The sequence below is a fragment of the Camelus dromedarius genome, chromosome 16 (assembly GCF_036321535.1).
Source record: "Camelus dromedarius isolate mCamDro1 chromosome 16, mCamDro1.pat, whole genome shotgun sequence".
Lineage (NCBI taxonomy): Eukaryota > Metazoa > Chordata > Mammalia > Artiodactyla > Camelidae > Camelus > Camelus dromedarius.
In genome coordinates, this window is record NC_087451.1 from 44,493,071 (window position 1) to 44,513,893 (window position 20,823).

Genomic DNA, 20,823 nt, shown 5'->3' on the forward strand with positions numbered 1-20,823 from the left:
GTATATTACTTATTTTTTAAAAATCAAAGCTATTAGCAAGCTAGAGGGGCTGAAAATATAATTATAGTTTGAACAAAAAATAAGAACTGTTAAGAAGTTGCAAGTAAAGCACAGAAGAACAAAAAAGGACTGCTTTAGAACTTAAAATATATCATTGTACTACCTATTGAAGAAGAAGATAGTCACTCTCAAGATTTAAATTTGTGGCCTGGGAGATCAAGCAGAAGTATCTCAAACCTCAGCAAAAGTACGTAGAGATAGAAATAAAGAGGGAACAGATAAAAAAAAAAGGGGGGGGGGATCCATTCAGGAGAGAGAACAGGCAAAGGAAAGAAAAAGAAAAAAAAAATACAATAATCAGGCAACAGATAGATTTCCCTAAGATGAAAAAAACTCAAGTCTATGGATTAAGAGGGCTCTGTGAGTTCCAGATGGATCGCTGAGAAAAAGAATCCCCATCACAGCACACCCTGGAACATATCTGATTAGGAAGCCCAGGAAAAAGCAGAAGCCACTAATGACAAGGAAAGCAGAGCAAGACAAGAGGTTAACGGGAGAAAAAGGGAATCAGCAACTTGACTGAAGGGCAGACGAAAACCACAAGGTAAACCAATAAATGCAAAATCAACCACTAGTAATAAAACCAAGGGCAGTGTATCAATTGTTAAATGAAATGTGAACAGATTGAATTATTCCATTAAAAGACAGTCGGCGTGGGTTTAAAATTACAGTGATATGATATATACAAGAAATACGCTTTTGGAAAAATGAAAATGGCTGAAAATAAAAGGATACTAAGAGAGATCAGCAAGTGCAAAAAATAGAATAAAATGAAATAAAAAGGAAGCATGATCATATTAATAACAGAAAGGTAGGATTTTGTATTAAAGCACTAAGCAAGTTAAAAAGGAACACCACAAAATGACACAAAGGCACAATTTGTGATGACAGGACAGTCACAATCTATATGCTCCCAACAGCATTATAGTTAAATAGGAAAAGCAAAAGCTATTAAAAGTGCAAGAACTTTCTAGAGAAAATCTGAGTAGGAGATTTAAAAAACTTCAATCAGAATCAGAGCAAAAGAAAAAAGCATACAAAGGAAATGCGTTTGAATAATAACCTTGATTTGATACATATGGAAACTTACATCCCTCAAACAGAAAATAGTTTTTCTATGTCTATGAAAAATTTTGAAAACTTAAAACAATAATTTACTTGCCCACAAATAAATTCATAATTATGGAGAGAAACCAAAATGCTAAGTCACTGGATTGAAATTCCCCCCCATCATCCAAATATTTGTAATGGGGTTAAACTATTTTTATAGGTGAACAGTAATTTACAAACTCTGACAAGGCGGGATACTCAGATGTAGGGCTGCGAGAGGATGGTGGCTGGAAGGATCTGGAGGCAGGTTCCTTCTGGCCCCCTCTGGGCTTCCTCTTTCAGGCACAAGTGGGCCCAGCCACCAGGACACATAAGAAGCCTGGCCTGCTTACCTGCATGCTCACAGGAGACTTCCAGGCAGGGCAAGGAGAGGATGTAGGGCAGCACCCATAGGAGCCCAGAGCCTGGGCTAGACAGAAAGGTCCTGCAGGCCTCACCTTGCCTAGGCACAGCTTTGGAAATCCCCTCAGTACCACAATCCTTCTTCAGTTTGGAAACAGAGTCTCTGGATTTTAGCAAGCATCCCTCCCTGGGACCCAGCCCTGGTAGCCCTCTTTCCCTCGACACCAACCAACATCAACTGTCCCCTTGCTAGCCCACTAAGATTCAGCTCCAAGTCTCCCCAACACTCTGGCGTGGAACCTTGACCGTGGTCATCAGCTACACCTGGTCATGATCATGGGTTTTCCCACGGCCAGGAGCTAGCCCTGGCTGGCCATGGAGGCTGGCAGTCAGTACCAACAGCCCGGCCCCCTCCCTGTTGAATAGACAGCTCCAGGAAGAGGGGAGAAAATAGATGGAGAGTGAGGCCAGCTTCTGGGGGCTCAGGAAGGAAGTGGCAGGTGGGTTTGCCACGGGGTTGTCTCTGGAGGCGGGGTCCGGTCGGGTAGGGGGTGTTGCTGAAAGGAACCTGAGACTGAGGGGTGAAATGAGGCCCAGGAATGCGGGGTGAGGATGGGAGGGGGCTGCCCAAGAACCTGCTCTTTCACAAACTGGAATACAGGCTAGGCAGTGGGGCTCCTGGGTCAGTGTGGGTCAGCAGATGAGTCACGGGGAGGGTATCCAGTCAAGTGTGAAGAAACCAGCTGGGCTACCCCAGGGCAGCGCCTTGATGGGGGAAGGGAAGAGTTGTTGGAAGGAGGGAGTATGGACAGGGGACTCATTAGACCTTCCACTTGGCTTCAGCTCCCCTGCTCTTTCCAGCCCCCCTTTCTAGAAGCCCCCTGGCTGGCCCCAAAGGGAAATACAGGTGCGTCTGCCCAAGGCCAGTTCCTTTATCTCAACCTCAGCTGCCTGGGGTTGACCCGGGGAGTACGTGCCAGGGCTGGGATGCAGAGAGAAGTAGGGTTGGGGAGGGGACCTCGCAGCAGGGGTCACCGGGTGGGTTCTAGGACAGGTACAGGGAAAGACAGCCAGGAAGGGGAGTCAGGGAGAGAGGAGAGGGAGTGGGAACACTGCGTGGCATGCCCCTCCTCCCCCAGGGTCCCAACTCCCTCGGCGGTGAAGGGTCACTCACAGTTCCCGGCAGAGGAGGAGGGAGGAATGAGAGCCCTGGGGCTCCTTCCCGGCCGGGAGCCTGCTCAGGTGTGGTGCCTCCTGGGCTGTTTGCATAAGAAGCCTCAGAGGCTGGGGCTGAAACTCTTTCCTCCCAGTGGCCAATGCCCCGGCAGCGGGGGCGGGCTCCAGTCCAGGTGGCCAGCCTGGGCCTTCCCACCTGAGTTTAGGGGCATGGGCCGGCAGGGTGACCACACCCTGAAATCCTTGGGTCTGGACTGCCCTCACCCAGGGGTGGGCCCTGCAGCCACTGGGGAGGAGTCTCAAAGGGCCCTTGCTCACCCGGCTTCCCCTGTAAGGGGGGAGGGGGCGGGGGAAGGTAGAGCCCTCCCCCTTCTCCTCCCTCTCTCCCTCCTCAGAAGGGTGTGCTTCTGCCCTCTCCTGGGACATCTCACTCTCCTACCACACGGGTAGCTGCAGGTAGCAAGGGAAAGGTTTGCAATTCTGCCTCCTCCCTGCTCCCACGCCCACGACAGCTCTGGGCACCTACAGGGCACTCAGAAAAGTGAATACCTATTTGCCTTGGGCTCATACTGTCCTTGCTGAGGGGAATAGGGTGGCCAAGCCTGAAAACCACCTGTCTGAGCCTGGTGGTCAGGGTGGGGTTTGGGGTCAGGAGGCCTGGGACTGACTTGGATGCAGCCACCTCCTGGCTGTGTGACCTTCAGCCAGTCACTAAATCTCTCTGAACCTTTGTACTCAGGGCAAATGTGGGGAGGGTACTCACGTCTGCCTGCCGAGCTGCCGAGAGGATGAGTCTTTTAGAGAGAGCCCACAAGGCCGTTAGCACCTTTGGGACAGGGATTGTCATATGTTACCATGTGTTGCGTCCTCGGTGGCCAGCACAAGGAGATGCTTGTTAAGTGCTAGCCTAGTAAATGGCGAATGGTGAATGACAAGGCTGTAAAATGCCCTACAGTGGTAGAGGCTCCTCTCTTCTGGGGGGGGGACAGTCCCTGCCTCTCCTCATCGACTGTCCTGTCCTCTTCGCCACTTCTCCCCTAGTCCAGCAGTCTATTGACTGGACACTGTTCCCACCCTCCCTGATGAGCCCATGTCACCTCCATCCTCACATCCTTGCCCCTCAGAGGAAGCAGATCACTCCCTCTTTGATCCAGGCCCCTCCCTCACTCCCTTCTCGGGAGCTCATATCTTACCACCTACCCCCTCCACGCATCGTCAGCCTCCCCCTCTTCCCACTTCTGCCTATTCACTTAGATTTCAGGGAGTCTCCACCCTAGGCCTACACCCACCTCTGGCCACACAGCCTCTCCTCTCCTTGCCAGGCTTCTCAGAGTTGTATACACTGTATCTTCACCTTCATTCCTCTGACCCTCTGCCCTCTGCCTTCAGCGACCTGTTGACCAGCTGCAGATAAGGTGGCTGCTGGCCTTCTGGTGGCCACTTCCGATAAAGGTTCCATGGCCTTTATCTAAATTCCTTTTTTGTCTGGACACTTCTCCCAGCTTCTGGGCCAGCACTCTGCTGCTTTCCTCCTTGTTCCCCTTGTTCCCTTGTTCTTTTCTTATGTTCCTCTCTCCTCCCGAACGCAGTGGCCCCAGGGCTGTCTGAGATGCTCCCGTTCCCACATTCCCACTCTCTCCACACCCACGGCTCCACCAGCCACCCCGCTGCCTCCTGGACCTGGCTCTGCCGAAGTGGGCACTGCATCTTTCCCCCACCCCCTCCTCCCCAGTTGTCCCCGCAGTAAACAGCACTGCAGTCTGCCCAGGTGTGCAAACTGGGAGGCTGGAACTCTAATTTCTCTTTCTCACCCACCCTCTTCAGCCCACTGGCCACAGGTCCTGCTAATTCTGCCTCCCAAATCTCCTGTCATCACTGTGTGCCCAGGAGATCACAAAGGTCCTCCACCCTTCTCAAAGGCCCAGCCACAGGGTCTTTCCTCAACCTCACTCCCTTCTCTGCTGAGAGCCTTCCAATGGTTGCAGGATAAAGTCAAAATTCCTGTTGAGAGCTTACAAGGCCTTGCCTGGCAAGGCATGATCTTGACCCCCAAACCTCCCACTTCTGAGCCCCAGCTGTAAGGCCCGAAGGTGCCACATCTCACACCTCCACCTCTGCCCAGGCAACTTGGCACCCTGAGTGCAGCTCTATCACAGATGGCCTATGCCACTGAAACATCTGTCTCCTCCTGCCAATCTCCTGTCCTAGACAGTGAACCGCCAGAGCTGGGGTTATGTCTCAGTCACCTTTAGATCCAAAGGCTCTCCTGGTGCTTGGCAGGTGTTTAGTCAGTTCCCTCTGAGTGAATAAAGGGGAAAGGTAAGAACCTGCTTCTCCTGCCTCCTCCAAGGAGCAAACAGGTGGGCTTGCCATTCAGGAAATTCCTTCTCTAAATGTGACCTTGAACAACTGAGAGCAGGGTGGGATTTCCTTCTCAGGAGGGAACCAATTCCCCACTCCTGGAGTTTGTTGGGGATAAAGTATCAAGGGAAATCCATGGCTGACACTTGATTAAAGTAAGGTAACAGGGAGTGTGGTGTTTACCCATTAGGCAGGGGAGGAAACAGGATCAGAGATGCTAAGTGACCTGTTGAGGACACACAGTGAGTTAGGACCAGAAGTGGAACAACGCAGAGCCTCTCCACCAAAACCCAGGTTTCTGGCAGATGCCTCATTTCCTCCATGTCTGCCTACCCCCAACACACCACTGCAACTGCTGGAGCTGGAGTTAGGAGGGGCAGTGACCCTGGCTACTGAGGTGATTTATTTTCTCAAGAGGTACTGGTATCTGGGGGTCTTTATCTCCTTCTCCCACCTTGGTCCTTGGCTCTGGGTGCTGTCCCTTGGGAAGACACGCAAAGCCTGGGCTTATGATAAAAGGGCTGCCTCTTCTCGTCCCTCTTCAACACACTCTGCACAGACTCTGTGCCAGCCCCTATGATGGGTGCCGGGGTTCAGAGAGCAAGGCCCATCTCCCACCTGGAGGAGTGAGGAGCGAGGAGTGAGGAGTGCACCTCCAAGGGCCAGACACTCCCACCATCACTAGGACAGAAACTATGGAGAGGCCCCAGAGCACACTGCCAAGAGCCTGCCCAGGAAAAGAATGGGAACCTAGGGAAGGAGCCATGACATCCAGCCATCTGTCCCAAAGAAGCTGTCTAATTGGCTGGCAGAGGTGCTTGACTCAAGGATTCGCCCCACCTCCTCCACCCCCGTGACTCTTCTGGGGTTTCTTGGTCCAAGTCCAGATCTCCTTCCCCATCCACCCCATGCTGTTCTCTGCTCTGGCCACAAGGGAGCGAGGTGCCCCCTGCAGAAATGGGAGCGAAGGCGGCACAGATCCAGAGAAAACATACCCAGTTGGGACCGCAGCCAGTCTTGGTGGCCCCCTACTACGCATTAAACACTTCCACACCTCACCTCATTTAAGGCTTTCAGCAATCCTAATCCTTTGGTAATATCCTGAGTGTGCACACGAGGACATCGGGGCAGGGGGAATGAAGTGGCTCATCAGCAGCTGGCAGGTCACCCGGCAGGTCACCCATCAGGGTCAAATTCGAGTCTCTGTAGCTCATATCCTGAACTCTGCACTATAACGAGACCAGGCAGAGGGAAGACCCAGGAGCTCGCAGATGGGGACAGTGCCTCCTTCTTCTGGGTATCTCTGACTCAGTACTGACAAGTGGCAGGCATCAATTTTTTTGTTTGGATTTTTTGGGGGGGATTAGGTTTATTTATATTAATGGAGATACTGGGGATTGAACCCAGGACCTTGTGCACGCTAGGCATACACTATACCACTAAGCTACACCCTCCCCCACCCCCATCAATGTTTATTGTAATCATATTAGGTCCAAAGAAGGAAATTAGAAACTCACAAGTTTCAGGGGTCATCCGTCCACCATCCCCAACCCCCTTGGTCTAAACACAAACTGAGACTCCGAGAGAGGAAGTGAATAGCCCATAATTACACAGCTGTGGCAGATGTCGGGGGGGGGGGTGTCTGTGCACCCCCACCTCACCCTGAAAAGTCCCTAAAGTTGAAGATAACAGGGTTGCCGAAGGATTCTGAGGATGTAAGTGTTTTTAAAACGTGCTCTATTTTAGATTTTCTAAGTTTGCATAACTGGATTCTGAGTCATAATGAACACCCTCATTATAACCGGACTTCTTTCTGAAACAAACCCATCGAAAGTAACAAAAAAAAAAAAAAAAAAAAGGAACTAAAATGTTGGAACCATCCAAAAAAGGAAGCAGACCCCTGACTTTCATATCCATTATCTCCTCTGACGCCCAAGCTCATGTGAGAAAGATGAGGCAGGTAGAGCAGGCAGCAGGTCCACCATCCCTTCTCTCAGTTCTAGATGCGTTTCGGAATGGTTCGAATTTTAGCAAGGAAACCAGTGCTCACACCTGCCACAGGTGACATAACGCTCCCAGCAAGTCTTGGGCAGCACCCTGTAATCGAGTTTACTTGCACTTCTGCAGCAAAACTTGAATACTCACACTAAATGAGATAAATAAAGGCCGTCCACGGCTGCACATCGGTTCAAGTCAATTTTGCCATCAACTGAGTTACAAGAAATCTTTCTGCTCCAGGGAGCTTTGGCATTTGGGAATTGCAGATGAGAGCGTGAGCCTGTACTCCTCTCGTTTCGTGGCTGAGGAAAGTTAGGCTCCGCGTGGCCAGCTGGTCCAAAGCCGGACGCACGCAAGGCTGAGGGGTCTCCTTGCGCCCCAGCTCTGAGTGGGTGAAGCCCCCCGTCGGTTTCCCTGCTCCTGGCTCCCCAAGGGTTACCTGTTCCGGTCGATGCTCCTGTGGCGGGCCACGCACGTCCTGGATGGCCTCATAGACATTCTCAGAGTCGCTGTGCGCCAGGGGCCGCGGGCACACCCACGAGCCTGCCACGCTGCAGGCCTTAAAGCTGCCCCGGCTCCCGAGGAGGCCGGCAGGGGGCGCGGCGGCGTTGCGCGCGAGGTCGTCCAGGGACTGCGCAGGCCGCACGGGCGCCGCGGGCCGCGTGTACAGGCAGGCGGGCAGGCCCGGAGCCAGGCTGCGGCGCTGGGTCGCGGTGCCACGCCGAGCCAAGCCGCACAGGGAGCCTGCGCGGCCCCGGGGGTCGGCGGGCGAGCCGTCGGGGCCGGCGGGCGCTGAAGCGCTCACGAAGCGGTAGTCGTAGGCTAGCGGTTCGGGGGTTGCGGGACCCGGGAGGGGTGAGGGCAGCGGCGGGGCGGGAGCAGGGTGGCCGAGCGCTGGCAGCTCGCGCACATACTGCGCCGGCAGGTAGAAGGGGCGGCCGCCCGGCTCGCGCCGCACATGCCACCAGTGCTCCGTGCTGCGGCGTAACAGCCGGTAGCGCTCGTTGGGCTGTATGGCAACACGGCGCCCGTCCTTGCCCGTGTACTCAAAGGGATGCTCAACCAGCACGTACACGTCCCCTTCGACGTCCGCTGCCATCGCGGCCGCGGCGTTTCCCTGTGGGCAACAAGGAAGAGGGGCGCGGAGGTCAGGGCCGCGGAGCCAGGAAGCGCACCGCACCAGGGGGTTGGAAGATTTGGATTTGAGAACCCGAAGCTGCAATCGTGTCTTTGGGCCTCAGTTTTCCTATCTCTAAAATGGGAGACTTGGATAAACTAATCTCTAAGGTTCTCATTCTTACACTCTGTGATGAGAATTAAGACAGCCTTTTCATTCTGTGGTGTTGATTTTAAAATTCGAGGCTCGCTTCAATCTCTTGGTGGGGAGATTGTGGGTTATACTGGTCCAGCTTTACAATCAGAAGCCATGGCTGGGCTCAAAGGTCGACACTATATTTGCCTAAAAGTTGACTGAGCCTCAGTTTCCGAGTCTGTGAAGTGGGAAGAACAGCCCATTCCCCTATTCCCCGTTCTGCCCCTATCCCCGTTCTGCCCCGCCCTGACGCTTCCAGCCCTCAGGGAATCGCGTCCTAGGCACCTCTTTCCCCTCCCCTAGGCGTCTGTGCCCCAGGCCAGCGGTGACAGGGTTGGGGCGCGGGCTCTGGGAGTGTCCCTGCCCTGCTTAGTCCAAGAGCCTTGGCGTAAGGGGCCGCGACTGCCAAGGCCGGGGGAACCGGTTCTCTCGGTTTCTCTTTCCTTCCCCAGCGCCTTCGCAGCAGTCGTGAACCCGGAGCCCGTCCCGCCCAGACCCACCAGCACCACCCCTGCTCTCCGGCTCCCACCTCCGCCTCCTGAGAGAGGCTCGGTCCCTGTGGCCTGCCCGCCTGCCTTATGATCGATACATTGCCCTGTAAGAGTGGCCACTAGAGAATGCAATTCGTGACAGTAACTACCCCTGCGGTGTACCCAGGGGCCTCCAAAGCTCTCCTGGAGTGATTACGGCAACCCACCCGCCTCCATGCCAACTCAGCCCGGCTCCTGGTGTGTCGGAGAGGGTGAGCCCAACTCTAAACATTCCAGTGTCCCTCCATCAAAGCAATGAGTTGGTGGCCTCCTCCGGGAGTGGCTGGTTCCTCCAAGCCTTTACACCGACCACACCTCCTGCCCCACAAAGGTGGCCTGGGCCCAGCAGCTAGGAGCTTGTCCTCTCTGAAGCTGAGGGACCCAAGGAACAGGGTCCAGCTGCGGGGCGTATAGTGCTCCTTTACTTTCTCACGCTTTCCTCGACGGGGAGCAGGTGTAAACTGGGTCACTAAGCACACTGGACCCTGGCGGTGGGGCCCGTGAGCTGCCTGGAGCTAAGCCAATAGGACCAGGGAGGACATCCCTTCTCACCACCCTCCCCTGGACCCTCATGGCTCACTCACGTCGGCAGGGCGGGCCTCACCAACCCCATGGGCTGGCTGGGCGGAGCCGGCAGATGGATGAAGTTTAGGTCCCTGCCATCTCCTTGGGCGGGGCTTCCAAGGGCTAGGCTGGAGAGACCTCCGGGAGCAGGAGCTGGCAAGCTGAGCAAAGAGGGAGAGGGACGCTCGGGAGGGCTGCCTCCAATTCCCACAGCAGCTGTGTCTGGGAGGGGCAAGGAGGAGCCTGAAAGAGTCCTCCCCGGCCCGTGGGGACTTTGGGGCGGGGCCCAGAGGTAGAGAAGCCTGCGGGAGGGGCAGGGCGGGGAGGGCTGCGACTGAAAGGGCGCTGGCGGGTCGCAAGCGGAGCCCAGGGAGGGTAGGGTCCCGCCTCTACCCCGCTCCGTGCGCCCCTGCACGGGATTTATCTTCTGCAAGCCTCTGCGTCCCCCGGGCACGATGATCGGGGAGCGGGGGACTGCTCAACTCGGGCTCGGTGTCTCGCCTGGGCGTTATCAATCCGAGCAAAGCCATTGCATCCTGAACCGTCCGGATTGCTGGCCACTACCTGTTCCGGGCCCATCGCCGTCCTCCCTAGACCTTTCCCGACGCAGCTCAGCGGGGCCTGGAAAAACTTGGAGCGGGGTTCCCACGGCAGGGACGCTCACCGGAGCGCAGGGTCACGGGCTGGGTGGGGAGGGGACCCGACCCTTGGCTCCATCCCCGACTCTGGGGGAGCGAAGAGGAGAAGAGAGATTAGGGGAGCGGACAGGATCTCAAGAGCGCGGGGATCGACCAGTCACCAGGAGGTGCCCCGCGTCCACTGTCCGGGAGAGCCACAGCGGCGCCCACGCCTGGGCTGGCTCTGGAGCCTAGGCCGGGGCCTCTCCTGTCCCGGGACAGACGGCAGCCCTTCGCCTCCCACCTCCTCCTTGGGGGAGGGGAGGATCCGTCCCGCGCGGCCCTCCTCCCGGGCCAGCGCAGCTCCTGCTCCAGTACGGTGCTAAGGGGGCAGGCGACCGGTGCTCCCGGACCGGTGAGGACCCGCCACCTGCGGTCCCCCTACCCCCTCCCCAGCTCAGCACCCCTGCCCAGTCCGGCCCGGCCCTGGCACCTTGGGGTGTCCGCTCGCTGGCCTCACCTCCACTTGTCCAGGCTGGCGCGCGGGGGCTTGGCGTCCGGCGCTCCCTCCTCCACCGCCCAGCTCCCGTGCTGCCCTGTTTCCTGTTCAACAATATAGCGAGGGAGGCACCAGCGGAGAGCACCCGGCAGAACTTCCTCCCGGGCTGGGGTTGCGGCTTCGAGAGACAATCCCCGGTGTCCTGGCTTCCTGTCCCCTCTGGGACGGGCCAGCGCCCCAGGAGCAGAGACGCCACCCCCTTCCCCTGCACCTCCCGGGATCCTGGGCCACACCTGGCTGTCTCCCGGAGGTGGAGGCAGCAGGGCCAGGATGGTGGGATGAGGGGGGGAGGAAGCCTCCTCACCAACTTCTGGCCAGATTACCCTCCCACTGCTCTATTCCACACCCTTCCCTCCACCGCCTTGATCCTTGTCGGGGAGAAGGGCCCTCTCCAATCTGCCCATTGGGTAAGCTCAGAACAATCTTCTGGGGGGATATAGCTCAAGTGGTAGAGTGCATGCTTAGCATGCATGGGGTCTTGGGTTCAATCCCCAGTACCTCCCTTAAAAATAAACCTAATTACCTCCCCTCCCAGCCAAAATAAAATAATTAAATAGTACTATAATAAATAAAAATTTAAAAAAGAACAATCTCCTGAGGCTGCACTCAAGATCCTCACCTTATCTCTGCATCTCAGTTTTCTTTCCTGTAAACTGGAGACAGTAACACCTGCTTCATAGGATTGTTGATTAAATGATAGGCACTAAGCACAACATATTGTTATTGTCACATTATAGGAACACACATTATATTAGTTATTATCACTAATTTTACTGAGATGAGCTCTCCTCTTCTTTGGGTTTGGATTGAGGTCTCCAACTCCCTTCTTCAGGTGGGAGGGGTAAGGGAGAAACAAGTGTTCTCAGAAGCACCTTGCTAAGGATAGAGGCACTGAGTTCAAAGGCAGGGCAGCACACAGGTCACGTGTCCCTGGCCCTCTTCTGGGCCGGCCTCATCTCGCCCACAGCCCAGGCTCCTCCTTCTATTCCCTCCTACTCAGAGCTGACCACCACCTGCTCTTGAGGGAACCTGGGGCTCATGGGATGGGCAGAGGGTGCTCTCTTGTAGGCTGAAAGGAATCTTCCAGGACAGGAAACTGCAGAGCTGAATGTCATTCAGTCGCATTCTCCTGCAACCCAATTTCCCTGGGAATTAGTTTCCTTCTTCTGTCCTTACAGTGGGTGGCGGTGGGCTTCTCCCTGCAGGCCCCACCACCACCCAGCCATAGGCTTCTCAAACTTCAGAGGAAGGTTGGCAGCCAAGCAAAGGCCACTTTGAGCCTGAAAACCATGATCCGTGAATCAGCCCTGCTCATAAACCTTTCCTTCCTGAGACTTCTCTCACCTTGAGTAACCCAGTGGGAAATACAGTCCTGTGGTTTCACATGTTCCAGTGTCAGGAGTCTGCTTTGGCACTTAAGGCACAGGAAAGAAGCCATCATTGTGGGATCTCTGGCATTAGCTTCAGTTATATATGAGTGTATGTGAGTAAACCTCCCCGAATGCCCTGAAATTCTGCCCCCCCGGGGGGCCCTGACTCTGAGGCGAGGGTGGGGTATAGACTGAACAGTCACTTCCCCTCTTCCCCATACCCACTCCTGGCACACTAGCCCCCTGCTTGCAAATGTTTATGGGTAACTGTCCCCCTCCAGGCCTCCCCTGTGCCTAGAGATTGACTGACAAGAGTTGGGGGTGAGGGGCCCTATCAGATGGCAATGGAGGGCCTGTGGTTTCCTGGCCCCAATCAGCAGCAGTAAGATTGAGAAACCAGACCATAGATTAGAAAGATCAGGTCTTTACTGCAAAATCATTCAAAAATCACACAGCAGCATTTCCTTCGATACATTGCAAAGCACTTCTCAGGGCCAGAGCCCCTCACTAGAAACGGTTTATTGCATAAAATGAAAATTTTAAAATAGTGTGGGCACTACTGAGGTTCACATCAGCTTTCCATTGGAGGTGAGGGAGTAAAAGTCAACTCATTTGAAAACATTAGCAGCTTTTTGGTACGGGGGTGTGGGGGGGTCAGCTCTAATGCTACAGATCTCCAGATCTCTGGGAGGGCGGGAAGTGGGGTGCGCCAGGCTCTGCCTGACCAAAGTGAGCTCCTCCAGGGCCTCACTCCCACTGCCTCCTAGGGCACCTTCTGGAATACAGAATATACTCACAGGACCAAAGAAACAGGGCCGGGCTCAGGCAGCACTACCCACCCCAGGCCCCCTCAGGGATCCGGCCTAAGTACAGCTCTGATCAGGCTGGGCTTGTGGTGCAGCGGTAATGCTGGCTGTGGGGGATGGGGGTGGGGATAAGGATCCACTTCCACTTCAGGAAGAGTTGATGCGCTGGGCACAGGTGTGCACCATATTCCGTGATGGGGACAGAGAAGCTGTGTGGCAGTCCCCTCCCCCTCATCTGCCTACTGTAATAGAGAACAAATCTGACTCCATATTGGATCTGTTCCTTTAGTTTTAACCACTGTGCCCTGCTTTCTAGGCTTAGTCTTGCTAGCTCTGCACTTCTTGTAAAACAATGTTGCCTTTAGCCTGAAATACAGGAGAGCCTATTCCCAGGGCTCTGACCTTTAAAGATGTTAGCACTTCTGCACTTATGTGGAGATGGCAAGTTGCAAAATAGAGAATAACCTTTGTTTTTTGTTGGGGGTTTACAGGGACCCCATGGCCTGACCCACATGGACCAGTGCAAGAAAAGAGAATTCCTGCAGCAAGAAGTTTGCACCAACCAACCACATCCCCTCCCCTATTTTTTTGTATAAAAGGAGCCCGTATTCTGACTGGAGCAGGGTGGTTCTCCAAGACATTAGTCTGCCATCCTCTCGGTCTGCAGGCTTTCCGAATAGTTGCTATTCCTTCCCCAGCACCTCGTCTCCAGATTTATTGGCCTGTCATGTGGCGAGCAGAACGAGTTTGGACTCAGTAACACTACCACCTCCTTTATATTCTATTGCACAATTTATCCAGCTCCACAGGGCTGGGCAGGTGACTCAGCAGCAGAATCACCCCAAGGGAGAGGTGGGAGTAGGTTCGTCTCTTGACACTGAAGGTGGATCTCCACCTGAGGCCCCCAATCCAAGCTGAGTGCAGAAAGGATGGCCAGAGGACCACAGGGCTGAGGGCGGTCTGCTGGGTCCAGGAGAGGTGGGGGAAGGCCACAGAAAAATCATGCCTGGATTCCCTCCAGACCCCAAGGTTTCCAATATCACTTTGAAAACAATTCCAGGCTCCCACCCCTCTCTAAGATCCCTTCAAAAGGCAATCGCGCTCCAATGAAATTTTCTAGTCTCTGGCAGTGCCCCTCCTGGGCCAGTCCAGCCAAGCTTTGTGAATTCATGGCTTTGTAAACTGAGGCTGAGCATCCTTCCAAGAGGGTGGCTTCTCCTGCATGTCCATGCACATCTCAGCAGCAGGGCTGGCACTCTTCGTGGAAGGATGGAGGTCACTGTTCCACAGTGTAGGGCCTGGCAGTCACGCTGCCCGAGGCCGGCCCCTGGCTTGGGCTCACTGCCCTCTCTGTGGGCCCAGCCTACCTCTGTCCTGGCGGGGGTCAGTCAGGCGGGGATGTGTCCCCGAAGAGCGTCTGCAGCAGCACCTTGCCCAGCTGGCTGCTGGTCGGTGGTAGGAGTGAGAAAAGCAGAGGCCAAGGGGTGGGCAAGATGATGACCCCTCCTGGGACCAAGGAAGGCTCCAAGTGCTGACAGTGCTGCTTCCGAGTCATTTCCCTTCTCCTGCGGCACTGAGATCCCAAGCTACAGGAGAGCCTGGGCTCTGACATGAAGAAAGTGATGGGCTTTTTGGGTGAGGAGGAGGCGGGGAGCAGAGAGGAGAGGGAGGAGGTGGTGGGGTCATCAGGACTGAGCCTGCCCGGCCCCACGGCGGTTTGGCACATTGCACATGAACTGTTGGCAGCAAGTGCCTGGCGAGGACAAAGGAAGGGCACCCGCCAGTGGGCGAGATTTCTGTCCCAGGTGGCCTGTCCACCCAGCCACCTCCCACCTGCAGGCCAGGCCTGAGCAGTTCCTGCACATTTGCTCGGGGTGAGAATGCCTGGATTTCTTGGGTGACTTGTGGAGGGTTAAGAATAAAAAAATATTTTCTGTTGAAATATGAAGGGGAAAAACCCACCTTAAAAAACTAGACCTTTTAATCAGGAATGTGGAATTGAAAATGCTCCCCAAGTCTTGTTTCCACAGTGTTTGGACAGCCCTGAAGGAGATGCCATGTCAGTGAGGGGAGCCGAGGCCCAATTAGTGCAAGGCCCCCTCCCTGCTGCACCCTCGGATAAGGGACATCTGCTGGTGTCCCGGCTTTCTGGAGCAGATGGGTGGGGGGCAGAGGGCATCATCAAGGGCTTCAGAGGCTCCCTCTCTTAGGCTCGTGCTCTGGTCACATCCAAGAGTCTTCCAGACAAGGGAGATATGGGTGGGTGGCACCTTGAGGGTGCAGCCCCAGGCTGCTGGCCAGTGCAGATCGGGTTAGGTGAGCGTGCTCTGTTCCTGGTACTTGCGCCGGCGGGCACAGCGGGGGCAGCCCTTCCTTACCACGGCCTGGCAGCTCTGGTGGAAGACGGTCTTGCATTCGCCACACCTGGGAGAAAGCGGCAAGTGCTGCTGGGGCCAATGGGCTGGGCCCTCCTGAGGCCGAAGGCTGGCTGGAGTTGCTGATCAGAGCCCGCATAAGGCTACACTCTACCCGCAACCAAGGCACATGGGCACTGCCTCTGCTCCGGGACCAAAGATCCTCTTGACAACACTTACCTCTAAGTCCCGCAGTGCATGGTGGTACCCTCTATTCTATTTCCCTTTCCATAAATACCGCTTGACTTACAAAATGATTCCTTGCCTATGTTTCAAACACTCTGCAGTTTAAAAAACTCAGCCCTAGGTCTGTTCAGGGGTTGAATCTGGGCCAGGGGACACCTACTGAAAGTGAACTGATGCTCCCACCACTGCACCTTCCACTCCCACATGGGTTGGAATGGAGGTTTGGTGCCTGAAGTTTTCCATTTACAGGCTTCTGATGATGAGCAATAACTGGGGACAAGAGCACTGGCTACAGGGGCAGTGATAGTGGCAGGTGCCACCCATAAGCTGCCCACTTTGTGCCCAGCCTTGCGCCAACACGCCAGGGCCATAACTCATCCAGTCCCTCCTCCACCTGTTGGTAGATGACAAGACTGAGGTCCCCCCACCCCACCGCAACTCAGAGAGGCAGCAGCTGCCTCTTCTCTAGGAAGCCGGCTGGCTCAGCAGAAGCAGGGGAGTCCTATGAGGGATCGTCTTGTCCCCCTCAGTACCCTGAGGCACTGGCACAGAGAGGATGGTCACTGTGCTGCACACAGTGGCCTGGGCCTGCCAGCCTGGAGTGTGGGCCAGCTGGGAGCGGGGCGGGGCGGCTGGCCGGGTGTCCACATACCTGACTGTGGTGTTAAACTCAAAGGGGAAAATGATGTCGTGGTGGTGGCAGATCTGGCAGATGAAGCCTCGCTGGGTGCATAGGTCGCAGTGGTAGACGTGCTGAGAGGCAAATTCAATCAGGGCCTTGAGGAATCCTTCATACACCCCCTCCGCAATCTGTGAAGAGCAAGCATGGGCCGCCAGGCCTTTTAGGAAGCCGTGCTGAGCCTGAGGCTGCCTGCAAAATGTGGTCTGCTGCTCGCTCCCAGGACCCTGCTTGAAGAACTCCTACCCCCAGAGATGTTTCTCTCCACTTGGGCAAGAAAACCTCCCTGAATCAGGCTGGGCAAGGTGGGTGTCCCGTCCTTGTGCAGGGAGGTTGCTGGGGATCATGGGATTGACAGGTGGGACCCAAGTCCACTTCTCTAGAGGAAAGGAATGTCCCAAACCCCCACTCCTCCCTCTGCCCCCCCAGCAAGGAGGAGTCTAGATGCAGGGAAGGGGCTGAGGAGTGCCAAGATCCTGGGCTTTGCTGGAGTGCCTGCTTGTCCCAGGGAGGCTGGGGGCTCCATCACCACCCCAGGAAGCGTGGGAAGGTGGGACACCCATTCTGAGTGAGGTCTGAAAAGCTGACGATCGCTATCTTGCCTCAGTTAACTGCAGGCAGACCCACCCATCACCCCCGTTTTGACTTCTCCAGGAGTGAGGCCCCTCTAGAGAGGTCTGGCGTTGGGGGTGACATCCTCACCTGCTGGAGGTCAGCGACACTGTACTTGTGAGGAGACTCCAAGAGATAATTCCTGTGGTTGAGCCTTCAAAGAAAACACAGGTGGCTCCTTAGAAGGGTTTCTGAGCCCTGGGCCAACCCGTGTTTGTTTTCATTCCCTAGTTGCTGCTCACCAGTCGTGAACACCTCCCGCCTAGGTGACTAACTGTTGGGACCTTGGGCAAGGTATTCAACCTCTCTGAATTTCAGGTTTCCTCATCTGAGAAATAAAGCTGTTTTGAGGATTAAATAGTATATTTAAAGCATTTGGCACAGTGCCTTGAACATACCAAAGAATAATTATTAACTATAATGGATAACATTGCACTGTTTTGTATAATTGAAATTTGCTAAGAGTAGAACGTAAATGTACACATATAAATAAAATACGAGAGGATGAGGGATGTGTTAATTAACCGGATGGGAGTTATTCTTTTACAATGTAATCATATATGAAATCATCATGACATATAATTTAAATATCTTACAGTTTTGTCAACTATACCTCAATAAAGTTAAAAAAATTAATTTAAAGATATTAAAAAAATGTCTATTAAAAAGTAATAATAATGAGGGTAATGATGAAAGCTAACATGTGGTACCAGGAACTGGATTAAGAGCTTTATACATATTAACTCATTTAATTCTCACAATAATCCTGTGAGGTTGGCATTATCATAATCCCCTCTTTGAGAAGAGGAAATGGAGGCACAGAGAGGTTAAACAACTTGCCTATGGTCACACAGCTAGTAAGTGGCCGAGCTGGAGTTTGAACGCAGGAGTCCTTATCCACCCAGTGAATGCCTAGAGGTGTTAGCAGTGGTCATTATTGCCACCATTACATACCAGGGACAGTGCTGGGGACAGAAATCCACAGGATGTGGCCTCTGCCCTCCTGTAGCCCTGGGCTCTAGCTGAAGGACAGTCATTCAAGTATCTAGTTTCAGTACTCCGAGAGCGGAACTGAGCCACGTCCTGAGCACTGCAGATCCCATTTCAGAGGGTGGGGGTCAAGGACAGAGGACGAGGGCTCAGAGGCCAACCAGGCTCTAGTTTCCACCTCACCAATGACAGAGATCCCAAGGTTATATCCTGAGGGATAGAGAGGAAACACCTGCAGAAATTCCCCTGGTATAAAAACTGGCCTGGCCTTGCTGTGTCTGTGTGGTACTGGGGTTGGGAGGAGAATGCTCCCAGTCCAGAGAAGTTTGGGAAACTGCCCAGGATGCTCTGGACATCTGGGGGCAGGAAGCTGCCAGGCCCTGGGGCATCTGGAGTGGGTGCTGGGCTATGCCCCACCCCATGGCCAGTTGTGATCCAGGGGTAACCCCATCCAGGGTGGAGAGTCCCACCAAGAAGCCCACAGGCCACCCCGTGCTGTGTGGGGTGAGGATGCTGCTGGCTGGCTGCTCAGTTCCCCATGCTGGCCTCCCCAGTAAACATCCAGCTTTCTGGGAACAGGAAGCTACCATTTATCACCAGGAAAACACAAGGGGTGGGGGGCGCACAGGCTGTTCCTGAGCTGGCAGGAAGGGTGGAGCTGGTTTGGATGGAGAGTCCTCTCTGTCATCTGCCCTCTGCCCACTGTCGTGGAAGCCCAGGGGGCCAGCCAGGCCCAGGGTCTTCCCTATAAGGCACCTGCCTGGGCCTGTCACGCCCTCAGTGAGGACTTACAACTGGTTGGAGGTGAAGTCCCTTTGCCAGGGCGGGCCCAGCTGGGTCCTCTGAGAGAAAGGGGATCCCACATTCCAGACTTGCCCGTCCCTCCTCAACCCTTCCGTCCTCTCACCCTCCACTCTGGCCGACTCAGTCCAGGTCTCCTCACCTCCCGGACAAATGATGACACCAGGCCCGTGCCCCACTGCTGCCAAATTAGTCTTTTCTAAACTCCTAATTAGAACATGACAGTCTCGTGCTCAAAACCTCTCAACAGCTGCCCGCTCCGGCAGAGTAAGATCCAAACGCCTTTGCTGTGGCACAGGGGACCTCTGAGGTCTGGCCCCTTCACCCACAGTCCAGCTGCACTGAGCCCCTCGAAGGTCCTGGAGAGCCCTGCTCCTGCCCGCCTCCCCCCGCCCCCCCAACGCTGAGGGCTCCCTTAGCCAGGAAAGCCCTCCCTCCCTTCCCTTTTCTTTCCAGGGCCCCAGTTCACTAAGTACGTGATGCTGCTGTGTTGTGGTAACTCTGTTTTCATGTGTGTGAGGAGAGTGGGGTCAGGAAGTGTGCTCAAACAGTACTGATGGTGGCCAGACTGGAGAGGGGTGAGCCAAACTTTCTGCTTGATTCTCTTTTGTACTATCTGAACACTACCTTTGAAAAGAAGAAAAGTTTTTTTTTTTTTTTTTTTAATTAAAGAAAAGAGATGAACTCCACAAACCCTCAGCTCAGATGCCATCTTCTTCCGGAGCTCCCTTGGCCCTCTGGGCCCTGTCTGCCTCCCTCACGGCACACGGCTCCCTGATCCAGGTCCATCTACGTGTCTCTGTCCTTCCCCACTCACATAGCCCTCACCACATCTCTGCTAGGCCACGTGAACACAGGGATTACTGGCCCATTTTATAGACAAGAAAGCTGAGGCTCAGAGAAGTGAAGCAACTTCCGTGAGTCACACAGAGGGTCTGGGGCGGGGTGAAGGCTGCTCTGAGCTCTCTCCCCTGCCCCACACTGCTTCTGAAATGGGGCATCACAGGTGTGGCCCTACTTTCTCGAAGACTGGGAACACAGGTGTGCAGTGTTGCTGCCCAAGGATGGGAACAGTAGGGCCAGAGAGAAAGAAGCAGGATTACCCCCAGGGCTCAGCACAGGTCAGCCCAGACAGGTCAGTAAGGTCGATGACCAAACAATTTCGGCGGGGCAGGGATGGGGGACTGAGGCCAGCAACCTACAGGCACCTGGTCTACCCAGACCCTTGACTGGGGAGGGTGACAAGGTCATCTGACAAGATGGGGAATTCACCACCCTGGTCAAAGGGGCAGGAGGGCAGACTCTGGAGTCCTGGGTCCTGGAATTTCAGAAAGGATGGGAGTGAGTAGAGACCTAGGCACCCAGCTGATGGTAAGTGTAGCCTCCTAAGGAAGCAGCCTTCTGGGTCCCTCGTGGTGGCCAAGGGCTTTCAGTTCTTCCAGGCCTTCAGAGGAGACCAGGGCTCAGCCATCTGCTCTGGGAGCCTGTGAAGAGCCAGCCTCTATCCTTTGCCGAAGACAGGGCTCCCTGCAGGAGCCTCTCCCTGCGCCAGCCACCCTGGCCACGAGGAGCCGAGAAGGAGACCAGTAACCAGGACTGAGCTGGCAAGCCCATCGGACAGGTGGTCTTGGCACCAGCCCTGTTGGGAAGAGCGGCTGGAGGGGGAACGTGGAGGGGCTTGTGAGCTGCTCCAAATCCTCAGACAGCCAGCAGCGAAGCCCACCTGGGCAGTAGGCACCAGCTCGTCCCCCTGAGGTCTGCCCTCCTGAGGCCCCAGGAGAGCACAGCCCCACAGAAGGCATCACTCCCTCACAGCACTGAAGATCCCCAGGCCCGGGTCCTTGAAGGGCATCCTGAGGGTCGCACCCTAGTCTGGTCCTCTTCTGGGGATTTGGGGAGGGATGCTGCCACAGTGGCAAAGCAAAGCCAGCACAGGGTAGAGGGCTAGCAGGGGAATGGAGGAGCCAGGGCAACACAGCCCCTCGTGTCCGTCCCTTGCTCACCTCTCCAGCCTCTTCTCATCATGTCCCTCCTCGCACCCCCCAAAGTTTTCCCCGTTCTTTCCACAAAGGGGGCTTCATTCACAGCCCATGGACATCACTCCTGTTCTGAACACTCTTTCCTGCATCTACCCCATTTCATACTCGTTCTGCTGGTCTCACCTCTGATGTCAGTTCCTCCAGGAAGACTTGCGCCTTCCTCCCTCCTCCAGTCTGGGTTAGACGCCCCTCCTTCCTCCGGTACTTCCAGGGTGTCCTGCTCTCTTCTCCAGCCCTCCCTCCTGGTTAGAGCTGCTGGCTTACCCAGGTCTACCTTGCTCAGTGCTGTGTCCCTCA

At 54.9% G+C, this 20,823-nt stretch overlaps 2 protein-coding genes across 8 annotated transcripts in view; both read right to left on the reverse strand.

The window, feature by feature from the left end:
• The window catches only part of ARHGAP27 (Rho GTPase activating protein 27), a 29,686-nt gene extending 18,947 nt beyond the window's left edge, over positions 1–10,739 (reverse strand). The window contains exons 1-4 of one of the 6 annotated variants that reach the window (XM_064495810.1): positions 10,591–10,739; positions 10,018–10,178; positions 9,474–9,614; positions 7,487–8,164 (exon numbers count right to left, since the gene is read on the reverse strand). In XM_064495810.1, the coding sequence (XP_064351880.1) occupies positions 7,487–8,164; positions 9,474–9,614; positions 10,018–10,032 (834 nt within the window). In that variant the 5' untranslated portion in view covers positions 10,033–10,178; positions 10,591–10,739. Of the gene's footprint in view, positions 1–7,486; positions 8,165–9,473; positions 9,615–10,017; positions 10,179–10,563 lie in introns of all 6 variants that reach the window. The other 5 variants (XM_064495809.1, XM_064495814.1, XM_031468565.2 and 2 more) reach the window with 5 other exon arrangements.
• A 1,668-nt stretch (positions 10,740–12,407) lies between these two features.
• The window catches only part of PLEKHM1 (pleckstrin homology and RUN domain containing M1), a 46,415-nt gene continuing 37,999 nt past the window's right edge, over positions 12,408–20,823 (reverse strand). For both annotated transcript variants that reach the window (XM_010986419.3, XM_064495808.1), the window contains exons 10-12: positions 16,787–16,850; positions 16,058–16,215; positions 12,408–15,229 (exon numbers count right to left, since the gene is read on the reverse strand). In XM_010986419.3, coding sequence (XP_010984721.2) covers positions 15,118–15,229; positions 16,058–16,215; positions 16,787–16,850 — 334 coding nt within the window. In that variant the 3' untranslated portion in view covers positions 12,408–15,117. The remainder of the gene's footprint in view (positions 15,230–16,057; positions 16,216–16,786; positions 16,851–20,823) is intronic.